Source organism: Megalops cyprinoides, chromosome 7 (assembly GCF_013368585.1).
Source record: "Megalops cyprinoides isolate fMegCyp1 chromosome 7, fMegCyp1.pri, whole genome shotgun sequence".
In the NCBI taxonomy this organism is placed as follows: Eukaryota; Metazoa; Chordata; class Actinopteri; order Elopiformes; family Megalopidae; genus Megalops; species Megalops cyprinoides.
Window position 1 is genome coordinate 22,343,099 of NC_050589.1, and position 18,370 is coordinate 22,361,468.

General features: G+C 40.5%; 1 protein-coding gene across 1 annotated transcript in view; it reads left to right on the forward strand.

The window, feature by feature from the left end:
* The first annotated feature begins 7,693 nt into the window (after positions 1-7,693).
* The window catches only part of LOC118780237 (ERC protein 2), a 259,125-nt gene continuing 248,448 nt past the window's right edge, over positions 7,694-18,370 (forward strand). The window contains exons 1-2 of the mRNA XM_036532645.1: positions 7,694-7,771; positions 14,660-15,487. Coding sequence (XP_036388538.1) covers positions 14,840-15,487 — 648 coding nt within the window. The 5' untranslated portion in view covers positions 7,694-7,771; positions 14,660-14,839. The remainder of the gene's footprint in view (positions 7,772-14,659; positions 15,488-18,370) is intronic.

Sequence of the window (18,370 nt, forward strand, 5' to 3'; positions counted from 1 at the left end):
GAGATTACCAAGTGCTAAATTGCTGTGTGGTGACTCTGCCACAAGGAGGGTGTTCAATGCCGCTGGCGCATTCCTTCCTTAGCCTCAGACTCCATTTCCCCCATGGTTCCCATGGTGGCTGGCAGGACGAGAAAATGAATTACTTGTGATTGTGATTAATCAACCCTGTCACACATCACAGACAATTTTGTCCATTTTTCGGAGTTGCTCTGCTGTTGAAGCAGGTTCTTATTGTTGCTGCCAGCACAATGTCTCTGCGGTACAATCATGCATTGTGCTTCTGGGCAGAATACTCTCAGGAGCTGAATCAAACAACAGGAGGGCCGGACATGGGCAAGAACGATCATCTAAGTCAATTTACTGGAGAGTTGCGGTGAAATTAGAATACTCAAAGTCATTCCTTTGACTGATTCTGCCATTGACTGTGTATAGATGATGTTGAACTCATGAACAAAAAATCTTTTGCTCCCAAATATTACTACAAATAAGCAAAATGCAGAGGAAAACCACCATTCTCACATTCAACTTAATGGATTGTGTGTGGTATGACACTCACAGAATTGCACATTTTAAGTTGCCAAGCTACTGTAAGATATTCTTGTCATACCAATAATAGCTTTTTAAATGTCAGCAGTGAGTTCACTCCATGTCTAACTGTCATAATGTAGGCATGCAAGTATTGAAAGGAGAAAAGAGAGAAATGTATTTTATATGTGAAACATATGTATGAATTCTATGCATGAATTATCACCATTAATTCTTTTTTACTGCTCTTATGAATGTCATTGTTTCTGTGTGTAGGATTATTATTATATTATATTATATTATATTATATTTTATATTTTATATATATTATTATTATTATTTTTACAGATTTTCAAAGAGCTTATGCAGAGTGAAAGAAAGAGAGAGGACACACAACCACAGACACTAGTTTCACACCAGCACAGCTAACCATCAAACAAGCAGATCCAACCAAGTGACCTGCCCAAAAGCATCAAATCCTTTTATACTGAATATTGAAACAATAAAAACAGAGAATAAAATCTGAAAAAAACAGAATAACAAATTTGAATTGAAGACCGTGAAAAGAGACTATAGCAATTTGTTGAACCGCTAAATTTGTAAATATAGCATATCAACTGTTATTAAAATATCATGACAGTTTATGACACCATTGTCACCATCACTGCATAAAGCATGCAGGAATACATATCTTTACACATGCTGATATGTTGACTTCTGTCACACACTACATATATAGCATAACAAGACAATTCTCAACATTAGATTGGTATATCTGATCATGAATATTTGGATATTTGTTTTATTCAAAAATAAAGGGAATAATGTAATTGCTTTAGGGGGTAAACTTGCGAAAGCTGCATAAACGAGAGAAAGTAAGATTTGTAGTCAGGACCCACAAGGCATCAGTGGGCTGGTTGTGTTCCTGTGGAAAGCCCAGTGGGAGCCTGTGGGCTGATTGTGGTGGGTGGATTTGTAATGTGAGCCACCCTCTAGCCGTTGCGAGATTTTGTGGTAATACTGGAGAATTGGTGACTGGACTGCTGGACCGTGGTGTGGGGTGAAGTTATACTGCTGTGAATGTGCCGATGGAGAACGGATTAGGAGGCAAGATGTGAGGGGAGGTGAGCAACAGCGATTTGGGGGGAGGACTGTCAGCTTATAGCCTAGCTGAATGACAGGCAATGCTTTAAGCTGCAGAGACTGAGGCATACAGCTCCATTCCTGGCTCTGATGTACAGTAAACCAGTGGGCAACCCCTGGCCCATTTCCTGTCTTTGCCTTGATTTGTGTGAATGACTCAGAATGAAAGTAGTACTTCCCAAATCTTGGACATTTCTAAAAAGATGAATAAGATATATAAGATATAATAAAATAATATGTCTTGATTATATGGAAATATGTAATAAGATTAATCTGTGCATAATATGTACCTTGTATTATTAATAATTTATATATAATATATAATATTATTTAGGCTATAATATATATTGTATACCTTACATAATATATATTACCTTAAATAAGATAATCACAAGATAATCATAGAACCACGTTCTTAACCTACTGCATGAAATCCAGTGACAATGCATACAACTCAGAAATAGAATTGGAATTCCCATTCCACATGCGTAAGCTTTGCTGTCAGTTTTATTTATTTATTAATTTATCTGTTTCTTTTTCGGCTCAGAGTTCTGCTTGGAGGATTGCAGGCTTTATTTCCTATTCTAGGCATGAGTGGGTGCGCAGTCGTGGGCCTGTCATTTGGGCCAGAGTGGGACACCACCTGACTGACCCCCAGGTCGTCACTACATCTCTGTGCCCTGACAGCATGGTCTTGTGAGACAGGCCTGTCCACAGAGTGAGGTACAGTTTGGGGGGAACTGTTACAAATGACATAAAGACATTGCTGTTCTTGGAAATGAGAGTGAGAGACTACCCAAGCAAATACACACACTCACAGACACACGCACAGTCCTGATAGCATTTTTCACATTGTATATGTGTTGTTTCGTTTTTGGTAAATAATTGTAGAGGATTTGTGAGTCCCATTTCAATTTCTTCCATGTGATTAAATTTCAGACAGATGCAAATATGGTTTGAGGAGAAGAAAGTGTCAGTTCATGTGGGAAATTTTTGGTTGGTTTTCACCTTTGCACATATGCGAGTTTTGGCAGAGTTGTTGGTATAGAAGAATGTAGTCATTTCTCCAGAAAAGTCACACCTGATGACTACTGACACTGGGTGGTTTCAGACTTCTTTGACCCAGCACTGTTGTTTGGTGTTTTGACAGCTGTGCTTGAGTCAGTGTGTCTCCTCTGAGCCATCTGTGAGCAAGGTGCTGGCACCCCTTTGTCTGGGCCTTGTGGCAGGAGTGGGAGGAATGAGCCACAGATTCACCATGGCTTCACGTTGAGTGAAGAGGCCGTGTACATCACGTGTCCCTCCTTTACAAGGGAGGAACATTTAGTTTCATAGGGACTAAACAGAGGGACAATAAGTGGTATGTACTCAAACCACAATCTGTGACACACTGGATCTATTTGTTCAATGCTTAAAATATACAATTTGGAAAGAAAAAAGGGTGGGTGAGATTGCATACATATATATGTAAGTATATATGTGTACATACATACATACATGCACACACACACATACATATATATTTGATATACGTGTATTTATGAATGTATGTATGCATGTGCTGTAGTAGTACATACTAATATACTAATATATTAGTATGTACTACTACAGCACATGCATACATACATTCATAAACACACACACATATATATATATATATATATATATATATATATATATATATATATATATATATATATGTACATACACACTATATGGCCAAAAGTATGTGGAATGTGGATACCTGACCATCAGGAGTTGCCCCCCCCTTTTGCAGCTATAACAGCCTCCACTCTTCTGGGAAGGCTTTCCACAAGATTTTGGAGTGTGTCTGTGGGAATTTGTGGTCATTCAGACACTGATGTTGGACGAGAAGGCCTGGCTCGCTATATATATATATATATACACACACACACACACACACACACAGCAGGAGCCTATTCTACTACATTTTAATTTAGCAGTAAGCAGTAAAAATGTTCTTAAACCAGCATATAAATACAGGAGTCTAATCCTGGTTTTATGGACATCATGTACATGCTGGTCAAAATTTTATCACAAAAGAAGGGCTAATCAGTACCATTGAGTTTTTCCCTTCAAGCGCAAAGTCCTTTTGATGGTGTTATAATACAGTCACAGCACTTAGCCGCTCTGTGAACCTGGAGGCAGGCTGCCTTCTTTCTTACTGTCATGATTCTGCCTCTCATACTGCTTTTTGTTTGATATTTTTAGATCTAGAAGTATTCTGTTTAATGGTTTGAAAGGAACAAGCCTGGCACAATTAATTGGGCTCTTGCACTCATAATATGTGGTGATTTGGTAATTACTAAAACACTGCTTCATTTTGCTGATGAAGCAACTATTGGGCATTCTCATTAGCACAATTTACCATTGTGAGAACTAATCACTAGCTTTTACATTATTGTAATTGACATCTTGGCTGGCCGATTGGGTGCTTGGGTGAATGTGTATTTATCTATTTATTTATTGAGGTAGAAGGTTATTTTGGCCAGCTCTTTGACAGACAGATTGTGGCCCTGCAGCAGGCAGTGCTGGGACTATCACTACAGCTTCAGGGCTGAAGGCATGCATGTAGCTCTAGATTCAGCACCATGCGCTGTCCACTCACTCTCTGGCCACAGCTGTGCTGTATCCTGCTTGCCTTCTCTCCTGCTCAGCCTTGCCGAGAAACGGAGATTCCCGGCTCATAACTCAGTCTGTTATCTCCACCTGCTCAACCTGGTGGCTTGCTCTGCCCTGCCACCCTTTCCAAACAGGCCCATACCATCGCCACCAGCCCAGACCCCCCCCGCCGCCCCCTCCCTTGCCCCCCACGTCCCCCACCCCCACTCCCTACTCCAGGAGCAATATTTGTTGCACTTTGTGCCCCCCATGTTAGTCAGACATTGACAGCAGCTTCCTTTTAGCTCTCCCTGCACTGGCAATTAAGTCACCTAAAACAGCAAGCTCGTTGTCAAGCCCCTGCCACTCTTTCCCTGTGACACTGTGTAATCCACAGACTGAGCACAGGCTGGAATTGCCACACTGAGGACAGAATTGTTTTGATTGGTGCACACCCTGCATTTCCTTATCATTTCTATGTGGATATGGCACTGTTACTGTACTTAGTATGTACTGTACCCTGCTGGCTGACAGAGGTAGCTTTGAGTGAATGCCATGGGCTGGTATGAGCTGGGCAGAGAGACTGGGAGTGACGGTTTTAGGCACAGCTCATCTCAGTCATAAAGAAAGAAAGACCCCATTACTACGGCTCTGCAGTGTGAGGCCAAAATTGCTTGTCTGGGTGTGGGTGGTAACTATGTAGCAACAATGTGAGAGCACTGGGTGTCAGCTAGAAATGATTAGTACCAGCTGTGAAGGGATTATACTCATGGTATGCTCTATAATGATGTCTCCCAAGTGGAAGGATCCTCCACCACACCCTTTATTCCACTGAAAAGCAAGGCCACAATAGCCATATATATATATAGAGCTTTCGTACTCTATCTTAAAAAATTCATCCAAACCAACCTATTGTTTGGGAAACGTGGGATGTTCAGACAGTAAATGGAGAGATGGAGGAGCTTCTTTTTCTGTAAATATCTACAAAGGATCAAACTGTAATTTATAACAGTTATAGTTGTGTTCCTAATCTATTAGGGGCAAAAATATAGTTGAGCAAGAGGCCTTTCCTATAGAAAGAAAATCTGAAAAGACAGATTGTCCAGATGCAGCAGCAACAGCACATGGTGTGAGAAGAAGCACTTAAACAATATGTGCGCTGATCACACACTCTCACACTGATCTGCAGGCTGCAGAAGCTGATAGCAATCAGAGTGATCTCTGTGAAAACAAAACATGGGGAAAGTGTTTGGATAAATGTAGTGAGCATTTACAATAATGTCTCATTACAGCATCCACATTAAACATAAAATTTGCCCTGGGGCTTATTTTCAAATAACAATTTTCTTTAAGAAAACAAAAGGTATAATAAGAATATATACCTCTTATATATACATCTCTTTATATATGTGTATATATACCCTGTTTTACAGAACATGTATGAATACAAAACACGACATGTAATATATATGTATATATTATATTACGTTGAAACTATATTATGCAACTCAGTGAATACAGTATTTGATTCCAATGACCTTATTGTGCACATTAACTCATAATAAAAAAACAACATGAGATACAGCCAGGAGATTTTTTTAAATTTATTTTCTGCACTTACTTATTTATTCATTTATGTAATAATTTATTTATAAGATACAGTGTACAATTTTAAACATTAATGGATTCTCATTAGATCCAATTTGAGGCCTGAGGTATACATTCACCTTTAGATTCATATCTTTTAAACTGGATTTATCCCTTGAACAGTAGCCATTTTTGTATATAAACAGTGTCATTGTGCTGCAGAGTTCATCCACAGAATACAACTGTGACTGTGGTTGTACTCACAGTTACACGCTCCTCTTTAATTTCCTTTATGCTTGTAACATATTTTAGCTGTTTTGCTCATTTACCAAAAAAGGAATACGTAGTACTGTAGATTACTGGTAGACACACAAACAGGTCTTTGGCAGGCCCTGGTGGTTTGTCAAGCTTCCGAATGAAATTTCATGGGAGGTCAGCGATGTGGTACAGCTGAATATGGCTCATGCTCCAGCCTCAGGGTCATCATTCATTGTGATGTAAGATAGTTTGGTTCATGTGATTTACAGACTGGCATAATGGCCAATGTGTCAGGACTGATAGGAGGCTATGTGTTACTGTAGCCCCCATCTCCACTCCCTCTGTGATTTACAGTAGTGAAATACAGTTATTTACAGGGAGATAATCTCCTGTTTTTGTCATGAAGCTGATGCCTTTGATTCACTGCCCTTCTGTTCCAGGTTTATACAGTGTAGCATATGGCTGCTTCCACTTGGGCCTCCTTTCTGGAGGTTTTCAGCTCTTGATCTCAGGTTTTATCACAAAAAAAAAAACATGCTTGTTGTGTCGTGTCGTGGATTGGTGGCCATTTGAGTACCAAATTCATGCTTGAATAAAAAAGTTTTCTATTGTTTCACCATCACAGGTAAAAATTCATCACTGAGGATTCAGCCAGCTAAATAAAACAGTGCAACAAGTGTTCAAGTGCTGGTGTCCTCAAACAGTCACAATATGTTGGTATTCTTTTGATCACGGGTGAGCCAACAAGCAGCCTGCAGGTAGGAAGGAAACAGGACATAGTCAGTCAAATGAAAAAAGATGCAAAGCGGACATTCTGAACAAAGCACTTTTTAAATTTTTATTTTTATTATTGTAAATTGTCCTTGATGGCTTCTTGTCATGATGTGTGACACAGCACCAGTTTTGAACGGAATTCCTTCAGGCATTCACTAGAAGGGTTTATGTTTAACCGAGTTAACGCTTTCCCGCCACCCCATCCAGTGCTGCGTATAATACCGTTCTGGGGTATCGCGTTCAAGATCTTCAGGATCTTATTGAAGCCAGCTCGATTATTCGAACAATCTGAGCGATAGCTAGTTGTTAGTCACGTCCTTGAAAGAAACCTGGAAACAACTGATCTTCTGAAATTATGTTATTATTATTATTAACATGCACATAATGCTTGTACTTTGTGCTATTTAATGACTGACAAACTCTCCACTGTATTACTATAGATGCAACGAAAACAATATATTTTATGTTTTGATCATGAGTTGATTGTAACACGATTTTAAATTATGTCTTGAGTCACAAAGCCTCGAAAGAGCACGCATTAAAAATCCATAAACATTATTTCAGAAGAAAATACAATACCCAGGGCGGTGGTTGAAATGCTAACGACGAGAAAAGGGAGTGGGACGTTGACGACAGCAAAATTGACCTCTCACTTGTCATACTTGGCTCTCTCTGTATGCTGTGATGTACACCTACCTTTATTACAGACAGCTTCCCCTTTAATTGTCTTGCTGCTGTTCCCCAGTCAGCCGGAGAGTGTGTCTGCGGCCCAATGAAAGGACAGGTCGAGAATGCTGGGAATGTTGAGTGTAGCCTTGAAGCCAGTGAGGCTGTGATGGGAGAAGAACAGACATTGTAAAGGGTATGAAACATCGCATTTTTTACTGCGCTTTGGTCATTAATGAAAAAAGACTCTTGTGTTTAACAACCAGAATAATATTGCATTCTGTCGGTAAGGGCTCAGTTTTCAGGTAGTGAAGAAATACATGTACGCATATGAAATATATTTCCTTTTCAGTGGTCGCTCAGTTGCATAGGGGACAGATGTATGGGCGAGATGAGCCGCTTATAGATGGGGATATGGTTTTCCTGTCTTTCTATTGACATGTCAGAATGTTCTGTACTGCTAGCTGAATAAAATCTGTAGCTGAATATAGGGTGTGGAGGACAGACTCACAGATCATTTCGTCTCTGAGGAATATTTTCCTTTTACTATAATCATAGCCAGCTAGCTGGTTATAACTAATGGGAATGTTTCAACTGATAGCTGTTTGCAGCCGTGAATATTTGACTGTCTGGTTGATAAACCTAGATGTACCTAATGCACTGCATTAGAATATAACTTTTTATAATGCAAACGTTCGCTTGCTTCATAATCAGATCTAGCAGCATGTGAGCTGGAAAGTCCGTTATTTCACCAAAGTGCTGAAATAAGAAATTGTCTGTCACGTTATGCAGAGCAAGCTAGGGAGAGGTAGTTAGCTAGCTAGCTTTCTTTCTAGCGGTCTTATAACTAGCGAGCTTTATCATCTGATACAACACATTATCTCACATGATTATACACTGAAATAGCCGCTCATTCCTCACGTTAGCACGCTAGTATGTTCTGATCATGCCATTTACTTGCCTGCTTGGATGGCACGCTAGTTATGGGCTGCAGGTTTGCAAAGCATTTTGATTCTTAAAGGGAATCACTGTGTTCCCACAGACTCATTCACTCCCAGGGTACTGAGTATGTATTCAAAGAGTGAAATATCCATTAGCACGCTGAGAGTCCGCGTTTTACGTGAAACCGTGGTCATTTTGACGAGTTATTTATTTGGTAGCTCCTAATTAGAACTGGGATGAGAATATCTCCGCTCATACGAACTCTGTTGCGAGGCATTGACATTTCATATGATTGACAACCATTTTCACCACTTGGAAAACGTGCGCTGTGCTTAAGTGTTCTCATTAACCAATCATTTAAGCGAGAAGGAGAGGGGGTTAGACGAGGATTGGTTAGGCGTCCGCTGTATTACTAGTCGCTTTAAATCAGTGCAGGAAGTATTTAACCCTTTTTATGTGGGCCGCACAAATACACTGTGTACAAAGCTGCATTTAATTTGAAACCCTGACACACGGTCGTTAAATGAAGGCAGTAAAGCGACGGCATGACGAATTTCCCCCATAACACAATAGAGTAGAAAATTTCTTGAAATGAATATAAAAACAAAATTCCTGATATTATATATAAAACTGAAACCTGATACCCGTACTCTATATCATGTTGCTGTTACAATCCGATAGGCAGACGTATTCACAACGCATATTTTATGGATTAATTATATTTTATCCACTGTCGTTACACAGATTTATGTAAATTTATGAACAATTCTATTCAATACAAGGGTAACTGGGCACAGTGTAAATTTGCAGTAAGATAACCATCCTGGCAAAGAATATAAATCTGACCACAGTCTTTTCATTGTAGCTTTAAATTCTGTTGAGTGGAAAATGCACCCCGCCAAAGGTTTTCTTCTTAATAGCTTTAAATGGAGTTGTATTGGTAGAAAAACTGTATTGTGGTAGAGTGCAAGAGACCTTTATCTGATGTGTTTTCATAAAGGCAGGACTGATGTGTAACACGTGCAGTCATGTGCATGCTACAGTATGTGCACATGCTACATGCTGTGTCTGTGTTAGACTTCAACCATATAGAAAATGAGTCTGGAGAAACAAGTGCTGCAAAAACACACACCCATGAGTATACCGTCCCTTCTTTAGAATGCAGTATGCAGTATTTTTTACTTTGTAAATTTCTACCACTTGCTTCTATAAACACAGCTGCATATGTCTGCTCTTTAAGTTGCTGAATGGTACTGAAACACCCACTCACTTGGGAGACAATATGGCTGATTGATGGAAAGCACGTTGTTTTTGCAAGAGAAAATCAAATCCATTCTTTTTGCAAAGCATTGGCAACGAAATCCCCCTTTTCAGATTTTCCAGCTTTGACAGCACTTCATGTCACCAAAACTCTCCTTTGCGGCATTTATTTTTTAGTTCTTTTTGGCTTGGATTGAAGATTTTGCACCTGCTTCCTGCCCTATGTTTGGGTCACTGCGTTCACCCACTGAAAGTGGTGTGCATTTGTCTCTCTATTTACCCACTGTGTCCAATTTGCTTTGGTTAATCTTCCTACCTGCTGAACCCCACTGCAGGTGTCCTCCAAATTTACCCTCTTTATTCCCAGGGAAACGGGACGTGACATGATTTCAAACCAGCGCTCCCTGTACTTCATTGCTAAACATCCTAGTCTTCCCAGTTGCTCTTCATCACCCCCTCCTCCCTGGCTCTCCCCATCTCCCCATCCTCATTTCTGGGACTGACGGGATGTATTTACAGTTTTCACCCTGCTTTTGAAAGAGTCTTTCTTGCGGAAGCAAAATAAACTTTTTTCCTGTGTCAGTGATTCCATAACATAAAAAAATATCATAAACGTAATATTTTTAAGCACCTTCATTAGTTGTTTAATTTATTGTGCATATATGCCTCTTTCGTTTTTCATGGTCAGGAACAATATGTATTATTTATTACTTTAGAATTCTGTATGCAAAAATACATTTTAATATTTATAGCAGTGTTGCTGTAAAGGAATGGAGATGGGCTGTTTTTGTATGCCATCCTTGGTTTTGTTATCACTTCTATTTCAGGCTTTGCAATGTTGGTTATGCAGTAAGTCAACCATTTGTGGAAGCAGATAAGAATTGCAGGCCATCTTATTTCATCCAAATGTTTGCATAATTTAATCTGTTTAATGTCAGTTAGTATTTTGTATACTGGTACATAGCACAGCAGTGAAATGAGATGGGCAAATATCCTCAACATTATCTGTTGTTTCACTCGTTTCCTGAACGTGAATTAATGTGTTGAAAGAGAAAATGTTTTAGTGGACCTTATTTCAGAAGACAACATTACCGTGGTGTGTAACAGAAATTTCATCCTGTGTCAGAAATCTTACTCTACAGTTTAATTAATGTTCTCTTTATATATTTGCAGTAGAGTCAGCGTCTGTGAAATTAATGTGGTGTCACCCGCCCAGGACTTCCTGTCAACACACTCTGCTAAGGCTAAATTAAAATTTGGGCAGAACACTTTAATCATCTTTTGTCTATGATACAGACATAGGGTTTTGTGATCTGTCCATTTTCTGCATTTTGGTAAGTGTTAACATTAATTCATTGTACTGTGACTTTCCATTTTGAGATCTTACCATTTTTCAGGTGGGAACTAGTGTGAAGTTTGCCTTGAGTAGTGTGCTTTGATAGGTATTCCAGCTTCAAAGTAAACCTTAGGGGTCATGAAGTAAGACCAGTCAGAAGGTGTGTTCATTTCATACCAAATTAACTATGTTTATAGAGCATTTACTGATGGTTTCTTTAAGTATCAAACAATGCAACAAATGAAGGGGTCTGGCACTCTGGATAATGAATATTGCTTTTACATTAGACATTCTTTCTCAATGGCTGTTCACTGCACTGCACAAAAGACAATGTGTAATACAGTTGCAGGCAAAGAAGGATCTAGAACTGCCAGAACAATACATGCCATGGCTGGCGGCAGTGTCTTATTAGGTAATTGCCTAGGTTACGCAAATGACTTGTCTGCTTGGAATTCCATTTTTCCTCCTGGCATTGGAGGGTTTTCCTTAAAATATTCAGGCTAGCATTGCATAAGGGATTTTGACTGCTGTATGGTTTGACTTGATTTAGTTGATGTCTTCCCTCTCGCCTGGATGGATGATTTCCTTATCTAAGGTCATTGAACTAGTATGCAATGCAAATGAAATGTATGAATTGAACTGATTGTTGAGGAATTCTAAGCAACACTGAGACAACCAAGTGAAAGAGGCAAGAAAGAGTTTTTTAAAGCTCAGTGTAGTGGATTGGAACAATCAGATAAGAACATAGAAGCAGTCTGGTCACAGGGGAGTGGTCATTGCATTGCTCAAATAGAACATTCTTTTTTTTTTCCGACACTGCCTCTGCTAGTTAATCAGACACACAGGTAACAGCCAACAGCATCAGTTGACCACTTCATTGGGGGTTAGAGTTATGAATTGGGGGTGATTCGATTTTTTTTTTAGATTTTGTTATTACTCGCTTAAACACACACACACACACACACACACACACACACAAACAGACAAACTAAAAAAGCTGGTGCAGACAACGGTAGCTTGAAGTCTCATAGCCAACTGGTCATTTTCACTATTTGATTTTATTTTGAATGCAGTTACAACAATTGTAAACCACTTAGCTGTTTGCTCTGAATGGTATGGTGTTATCAACACCTGATGTGGTATCAGATGATGTCAGCTGGGCGGTGGCTGGATTGAACACAGTCATCGCAGGGCTTATACAGAGCAGTTTCCACCAAGGCATTTTGTGTAAAAATATGATCTTGTCGGGTATAGGACGATAGGATGACAACTTTGCATTCTTTCCTTGTAACATGTCAGGTGCTGAATCAGGGAATCATCACTTTTTGATTCAGAAAATGGGGTAGGAAGATGGACAAACCATTAGTCCAAAGAAGAACGATAGATAAGAGTCGTTTGTATTCATTAAGGAACCCACATTACCTAGCCAGCCACCTTAAGATTTCAGCATGATCAGTATCTTTCCACTGTGAAAAATGGGATAAAAATGAAAAGTGTGTTCGGTAATATGGATCTCTGAATCAGTCAGGCCACTGCCATTTGTTAAACTTGGAAATGACTACACAAAGATCTGGTATAGTGCCTTTCATCCTGTAGTCTTAAAGAAATTTTTCAAAGATGAAATAGTGAATAAATAGGGGGTATTTGATTTTATGACGTAGATTTCCAGTTGATCACAGACATCTTTCGCTGGACGATAGAAAAGATGCATGACGCTGTCGAAGGGCATATAGGTTTCGCCTTGGCTGATTTATGTTTGCTGTTCTTGGCTGTTGGCAGAAAGAGTAGGAGTGATATGCTGCACCACACATCATTGCCTGCCGGCCCAGGCAGAGCTCCTTGCATTCTAGCCCCAGCTGAACTAACAATTAAGAAGGGAATAGCTAAAACGCTTGATATCCACTTCATTAAACAAAGTACATTTTCAGAGATCAATTTCATTTACAAGCAGGCTAATCAAATCAAAGCTCAAAATGCTTCGTCAAACTTTCAGTAAGAAATTAAGGGTAGTGTTAGTTCGCTCCGTTGCTTACACAGTATTTTTCATTTCGTTACTGCTTGAAACGAAATGGAAAAATGTGTGTTGTTCCCAAAACAGGGGATTGACTTCAGGTATCCCATCACACTATTCAAGGATTCCAGTGTTGCCCCTTTTGGACTCCAGTCCTGGTTTGGTAGACACTGGAGATCACTGTATAAGCGTTTGAGGTGAAGAGGAAGCCCTTTCTGTGTTGTGTCACTTTTGTCTTGACATAGTGACTGTGATTATTGCACTGTGACCAGTGGGAGTTTAATGAGCTTGCGGATGTAATGAAGGACTGCTTGGCTCAAGGCTGGTAGAGCTGGCTTACAGGCCACGACACATGCATTTGACTTGAGACTCAAGGCATAGCAGGGACAGTTGGATGTAATTAAGACTGAGATATGATGTTGTGGCAGAAGCTTCATATTTGCATTTTGCGTACTATTTTTTGAAAGTCTTGACAGAGACAAAGGAGCTACTCTTTTTCCTAGATTTTCTTCATATCCTAAAAGGGAATGTGTTTCAGTCTTTCTGTTATTTTTGAAAATAGATTGTAATGCCATTGACTGTATATTTCTAAAAGTAAAAAAGTTTTTAAATTTTGTATTTTTATTCTTTTCTTTTTTGTCATATGATATGTAAAAACCAAATGTCAGATTACATCCTCTAATCAGAAACCCCATGCTTTGATTTGCGTTGGTTTACTTGTTACTGAGAACACAAAATTAATTTAAACCACCTACTCGCAGTTCTCACAAAACCATTTCATGCTTTATTTAAAGTACAATTCTGTTGAACAGGTTGAAATTAGCTCTATATGTGGAGGTTTTTTTTGTTCCTGCATTTCTTTTAAAATCATGATATTACTTGTATTATATAAGGCTGCGCAATTATATTGTTCTAAATACTTCTTTGATCACCAGAAAATATCAGATTATGTAGTGCTTGCCTGTAAGATACGCCTGTGAGAAACTATTACAGAGGTATAAGAAAAAAGTAAGAATCTTGCAGTCATGTCACTACTCTTTGAGGTGTGATAATTGATTTTGTGGGTGGACCAATTATGTGCAATCAAGGGTTCTCTGATTTGAGCCAATCAAAGTGTTTTAAATTGAAGAATAGTGTTCTGATTGGTTTAGGTTAGTCAGGGACATACACATGGGAGCTTCATTCATTAAGTGGCACATACAGCCTCTCTTGCCCTTTGGCAATGAATCTTAATTGAGCTTGTTTTAATGAGGTTTAGTTTGGGTATTTCTGATGAGCTCTGCTCAGGACACATGGTAGGCTGGGACAATAAAATACACAGGGGGATGCTGCGCTTATGAAGTGTCACCATATTAGCGCCCATATCTATTGGAATCCTTAGCAAATGACTCACTAGACCCTTAATTTTATGCACCGATTTTTCCTGTTCTCCCCTACACCACATGTGCATTAGCTGCGCTTTTTAACTTAATTAAAAAGATATGTGAAATCAGCCATTTGTTGAATGTGGTATCTGTTCTTTTTATTTTTTCCAGCGCTATACTCAAGGCCCTCTGCATTGGCCAGGGCCAGGAATGCAGTAACCAGCTCCTGTAAGAGCAGGAGGGAGGGACAACAGCGCAGTAACATAAGGCATATTTCTATCCTGAGCTGCATTTCACCACAAGAAGCTCTCTGCCAACAGACATCTGAAGGGGACAGGAAGCCCATTTAACATGTACGGAAGTGCGAGAACAGTTGGGCAGTTGGAGGGCAGCCCCGCGAGATCCCCTCGCCTGCCGAGGTCACCCAGATTGGGGCACAGACGAGCCAACAGCGGTAGTGGGGGTGGAGGTGGAGGTGGTAAGACGCTGTCCATGGAAAACATCCAGTCTCTGAACGCCGCCTACGCCACCTCTGGGCCCATGTACCTGAGTGACCACGAAGGGGTGGCCTCCACCACCTACCCGAAAGGAACCATGACACTGGGGCGGGCCACCAGCCGTGCCACATATGGTGGGCGGGTCACTGCCATGGGGAGCAGCCCCAACATTGCCTCGGTGGGGCTGCCCCACACCGAGATCCTGTCCTACGGAGACATCTCCATGCACCACCACCCCCACCACCAGGTGCCCGCCGCCCTGCGCCAAGTGCGCGACAACGCCATGCTGGACCTACAGTCCCAGCTCAAGGACCTGCAGAGGGAGAACGAGCTGCTGCGCAGGGAGCTGGATGTCAAGGACAGCAAGCTGGGCTCCTCCATGAACAGCATCAAGACCTTCTGGAGCCCGGAGCTGAAGAAGGAGAGGGTGATGCGCAAGGAGGAGGCATCCCGCATGTCTGTCCTCAAGGAGCAGATGAGAGTGACTCATGAAGAGAACCAGGTAGGCTGCATGAGAGCCCCCCTCATCCACTTGAAATGTTCCATCAGCGCAGTGCACGCTGTTTTTTTGTTTCTCTAATTTTGTTACTGCTGGCTGTGTGTATGTTACAGAGTAGCTTTTTTGGACTGTCAGCTGTTACGTGTCTTGAAGATCTTGAAGTCTTTCAAAAACGATTAGTGATCAGTTTGTTTTTCATTCTGGAAAACCCTTGTTGAAAGAAGTAATACTCTCTCTTGAGTGTTTGCAAATGTTGTGCCATCCAGTATTCACTTAACATAGAGTTTCATATTCGATTCTGAATTCTGGTTAGGTTCGGATTGGTCTGCAGGACGATATTTGTTGATTAATAATCCTTAATCCACACCTGCATCTTGCCAGGTAGTCAGTGGATTGTACCAAATTAAGTTGATCAAGGTCATGAAAGTCCTTGTTGCCTTAAGAAAAACATTAGCAAATTATATTATTTATTGGAAGATTCTCCATGGGTGATGTCTTACTATAAAGGCTGATTTATATCATAAGTAAGAGGAGTGTGGAAAATGGGGCAAATGTGTTTTTATTGTTCTGAAGAGATGCAATTGCAGCGAGGGTGGAGGGGAAAAGCGGCATTAGTCATAGATGGCAGACTAAACATTCCGAGAGAAATTCTTAAGATCTGTTTGCACTGTTATTATATGATGACAATAAGCTGGATCCTGCGAGTTGAAATGAATGCAGGAAGAAAAAAAACAGAAAACACCAACGCACAATCTTTGTCAGTTCCTTTGTTTGATTGGTGAATGTTACTGATTTTGTACATGGCAGGAATGTCCTCATTTTATGACTTTGTCAGGCCCTGATATACAAAGAAGTAGTGATGGTGGTTGATGTAGGGAGTAAATAATGATACATATACATTGTCCTTTATCTTTGTAGTAGGTACTACTGTATTAATAAAACTTGAATCCCTACAATCAGTGCTTAAGGCACTAAATCTTTAAACATCCTCACAAAAGGCAAACAGACAAAGATGGTGATTCAGTCCCCCTGTCTGAGATATGTCCTTCATTTAAGTAACACATGCAAGGGGTTAACATTTTTTCTTTAGTTCCCACTGATCTTGTAGTGTTATAGAAGTTAAATATAATATAAAGTGATATAAAAGGAACACCTTCACCTGTTACTTAGAACCAAAGAAAACCTACAAACATTAGGATTTGTATCATATAGTCAAATGTATACTGTATAGAGAAAAGGCCAACAATTTCACAATCTCTTTTTTCTACAAAAATAGTCATGGCAGAGCATTAGAGAAGAATGCATAGTTTGTGTGCCTGCCTCTTTCCATCACATTTTGTCATTTCCATGCTTCACGAGATGACCCAGCAGCTTCTCATCTTCTGAAGGCTGACAACCAAATGAATCCTCTTCAAGGTCTTAGATACAGGAGGAGGTCTGATGGGGGTGGTGGTGGGAGTTTGGGGCTCCACCCATCCCATACCAGTATTTCCTGTTTTCAGGGCAGACCACACCATTTCTGCTCATTTTCAAAGTATCAGTTTAGACAGCTATAAAAACACAGTTGTCCAGTCAAGGCTGCTGGAATATTTTTGTACTGCCTTTTATGTAAATACTCTCTGGCACGGAAACTCTTGGAATCCCTTGGAAAAAAGTGTTTCCAGTAATACCGTTTCCCATTATGACTTATTGTACTCTTTCCTCCAAACAGTACAAAGGGGTAAATTTGACCAATGTCAGACCGAGGTCCAAGGGAAATGGGGAATGTCAGAAGCTTCTTTCAGCAGTAATCCTGGTGAATGGTTGAAGGCTGTGGTACTGTGTGCCAGAAGAATAACATCTGACTGAATTCTCATGTATTCCGTTGCCATAGGAACATGCCTGCTGAGGATGTTTGTCAGCCATCTCAATTTTCTGACACTCAGGTGGCAGTTACGAAGGAATGGAAACGAGAGTAGGATTAAAGCAATTTAGGTTTACACATTTCATTTAATGTCACCTCCCTTCAATGACTAAATGAGCCAGTAAAAAATGTATTGTGTTAGGTTTAGTACTGTGTGACGTGACATTGAGTGGACGACTTGACTTTAATTGGGATTGCAGGTGTTTCTTGTCATCACCCAACTGACTTGCAAGGAAGTTGAAACTTTTGCAGTACTTGAAAACAGTACCACTCCCCAGATGGCACGGACTTGACTGAGTGGACTGTTGTGACACATCGTGCCACTGACAGAGCGGTAGTGCTGTCTGTGTGAGTCAGTAAGCAACTGCCCTGCCACCCTGCTCTGATCCATGACCACATGTTCCTCTGATATCACTGAGTGGGGCAGCGAGCCCAGGAGGCATATTTGTGATCACCATTAGTCAAAGAGCCATTGCCCTCCTGAAGGCACATGCCTGTGTACGTGCACATACAAAGATTGCAGTTTCAATGCCTTCAGAGACGCTTAACCTCCCTTCCTCTCTGGGCTATCTGGCTGCAGGAGGTTTGTGTCACAGGACCACAGTGTGTGGAAATAGATCAGACTAGAATGCAGTTGAGAGGTCTCTGAATTAGACAACATGCTAAAAAAATAGCATCACAACTGCTATGACAACTGACAAATGAAAGTTAAACTGCAAAACACATTAGTAATGAGAGCTCGTTAGTCTGGTGACAGGGAACAATAGGAACGTTTGTTAGCCCGGGAGTTTGTCGGGAGAGGGGCTGGCAGAAGGCCACGGGTCAGCTGCGGAAAGTGACAGGGATTTGTCATCAGCTGGTGGAGCCCTGAAGAAACAAACAAGATCCACAGCAGCTCCCCGGCTGGCTGGCCCTGTCCCAACATTTTAAACCTGAAAATACACACAGCAAAATTAAACAAAACCCACCAATTCATCAAGCAA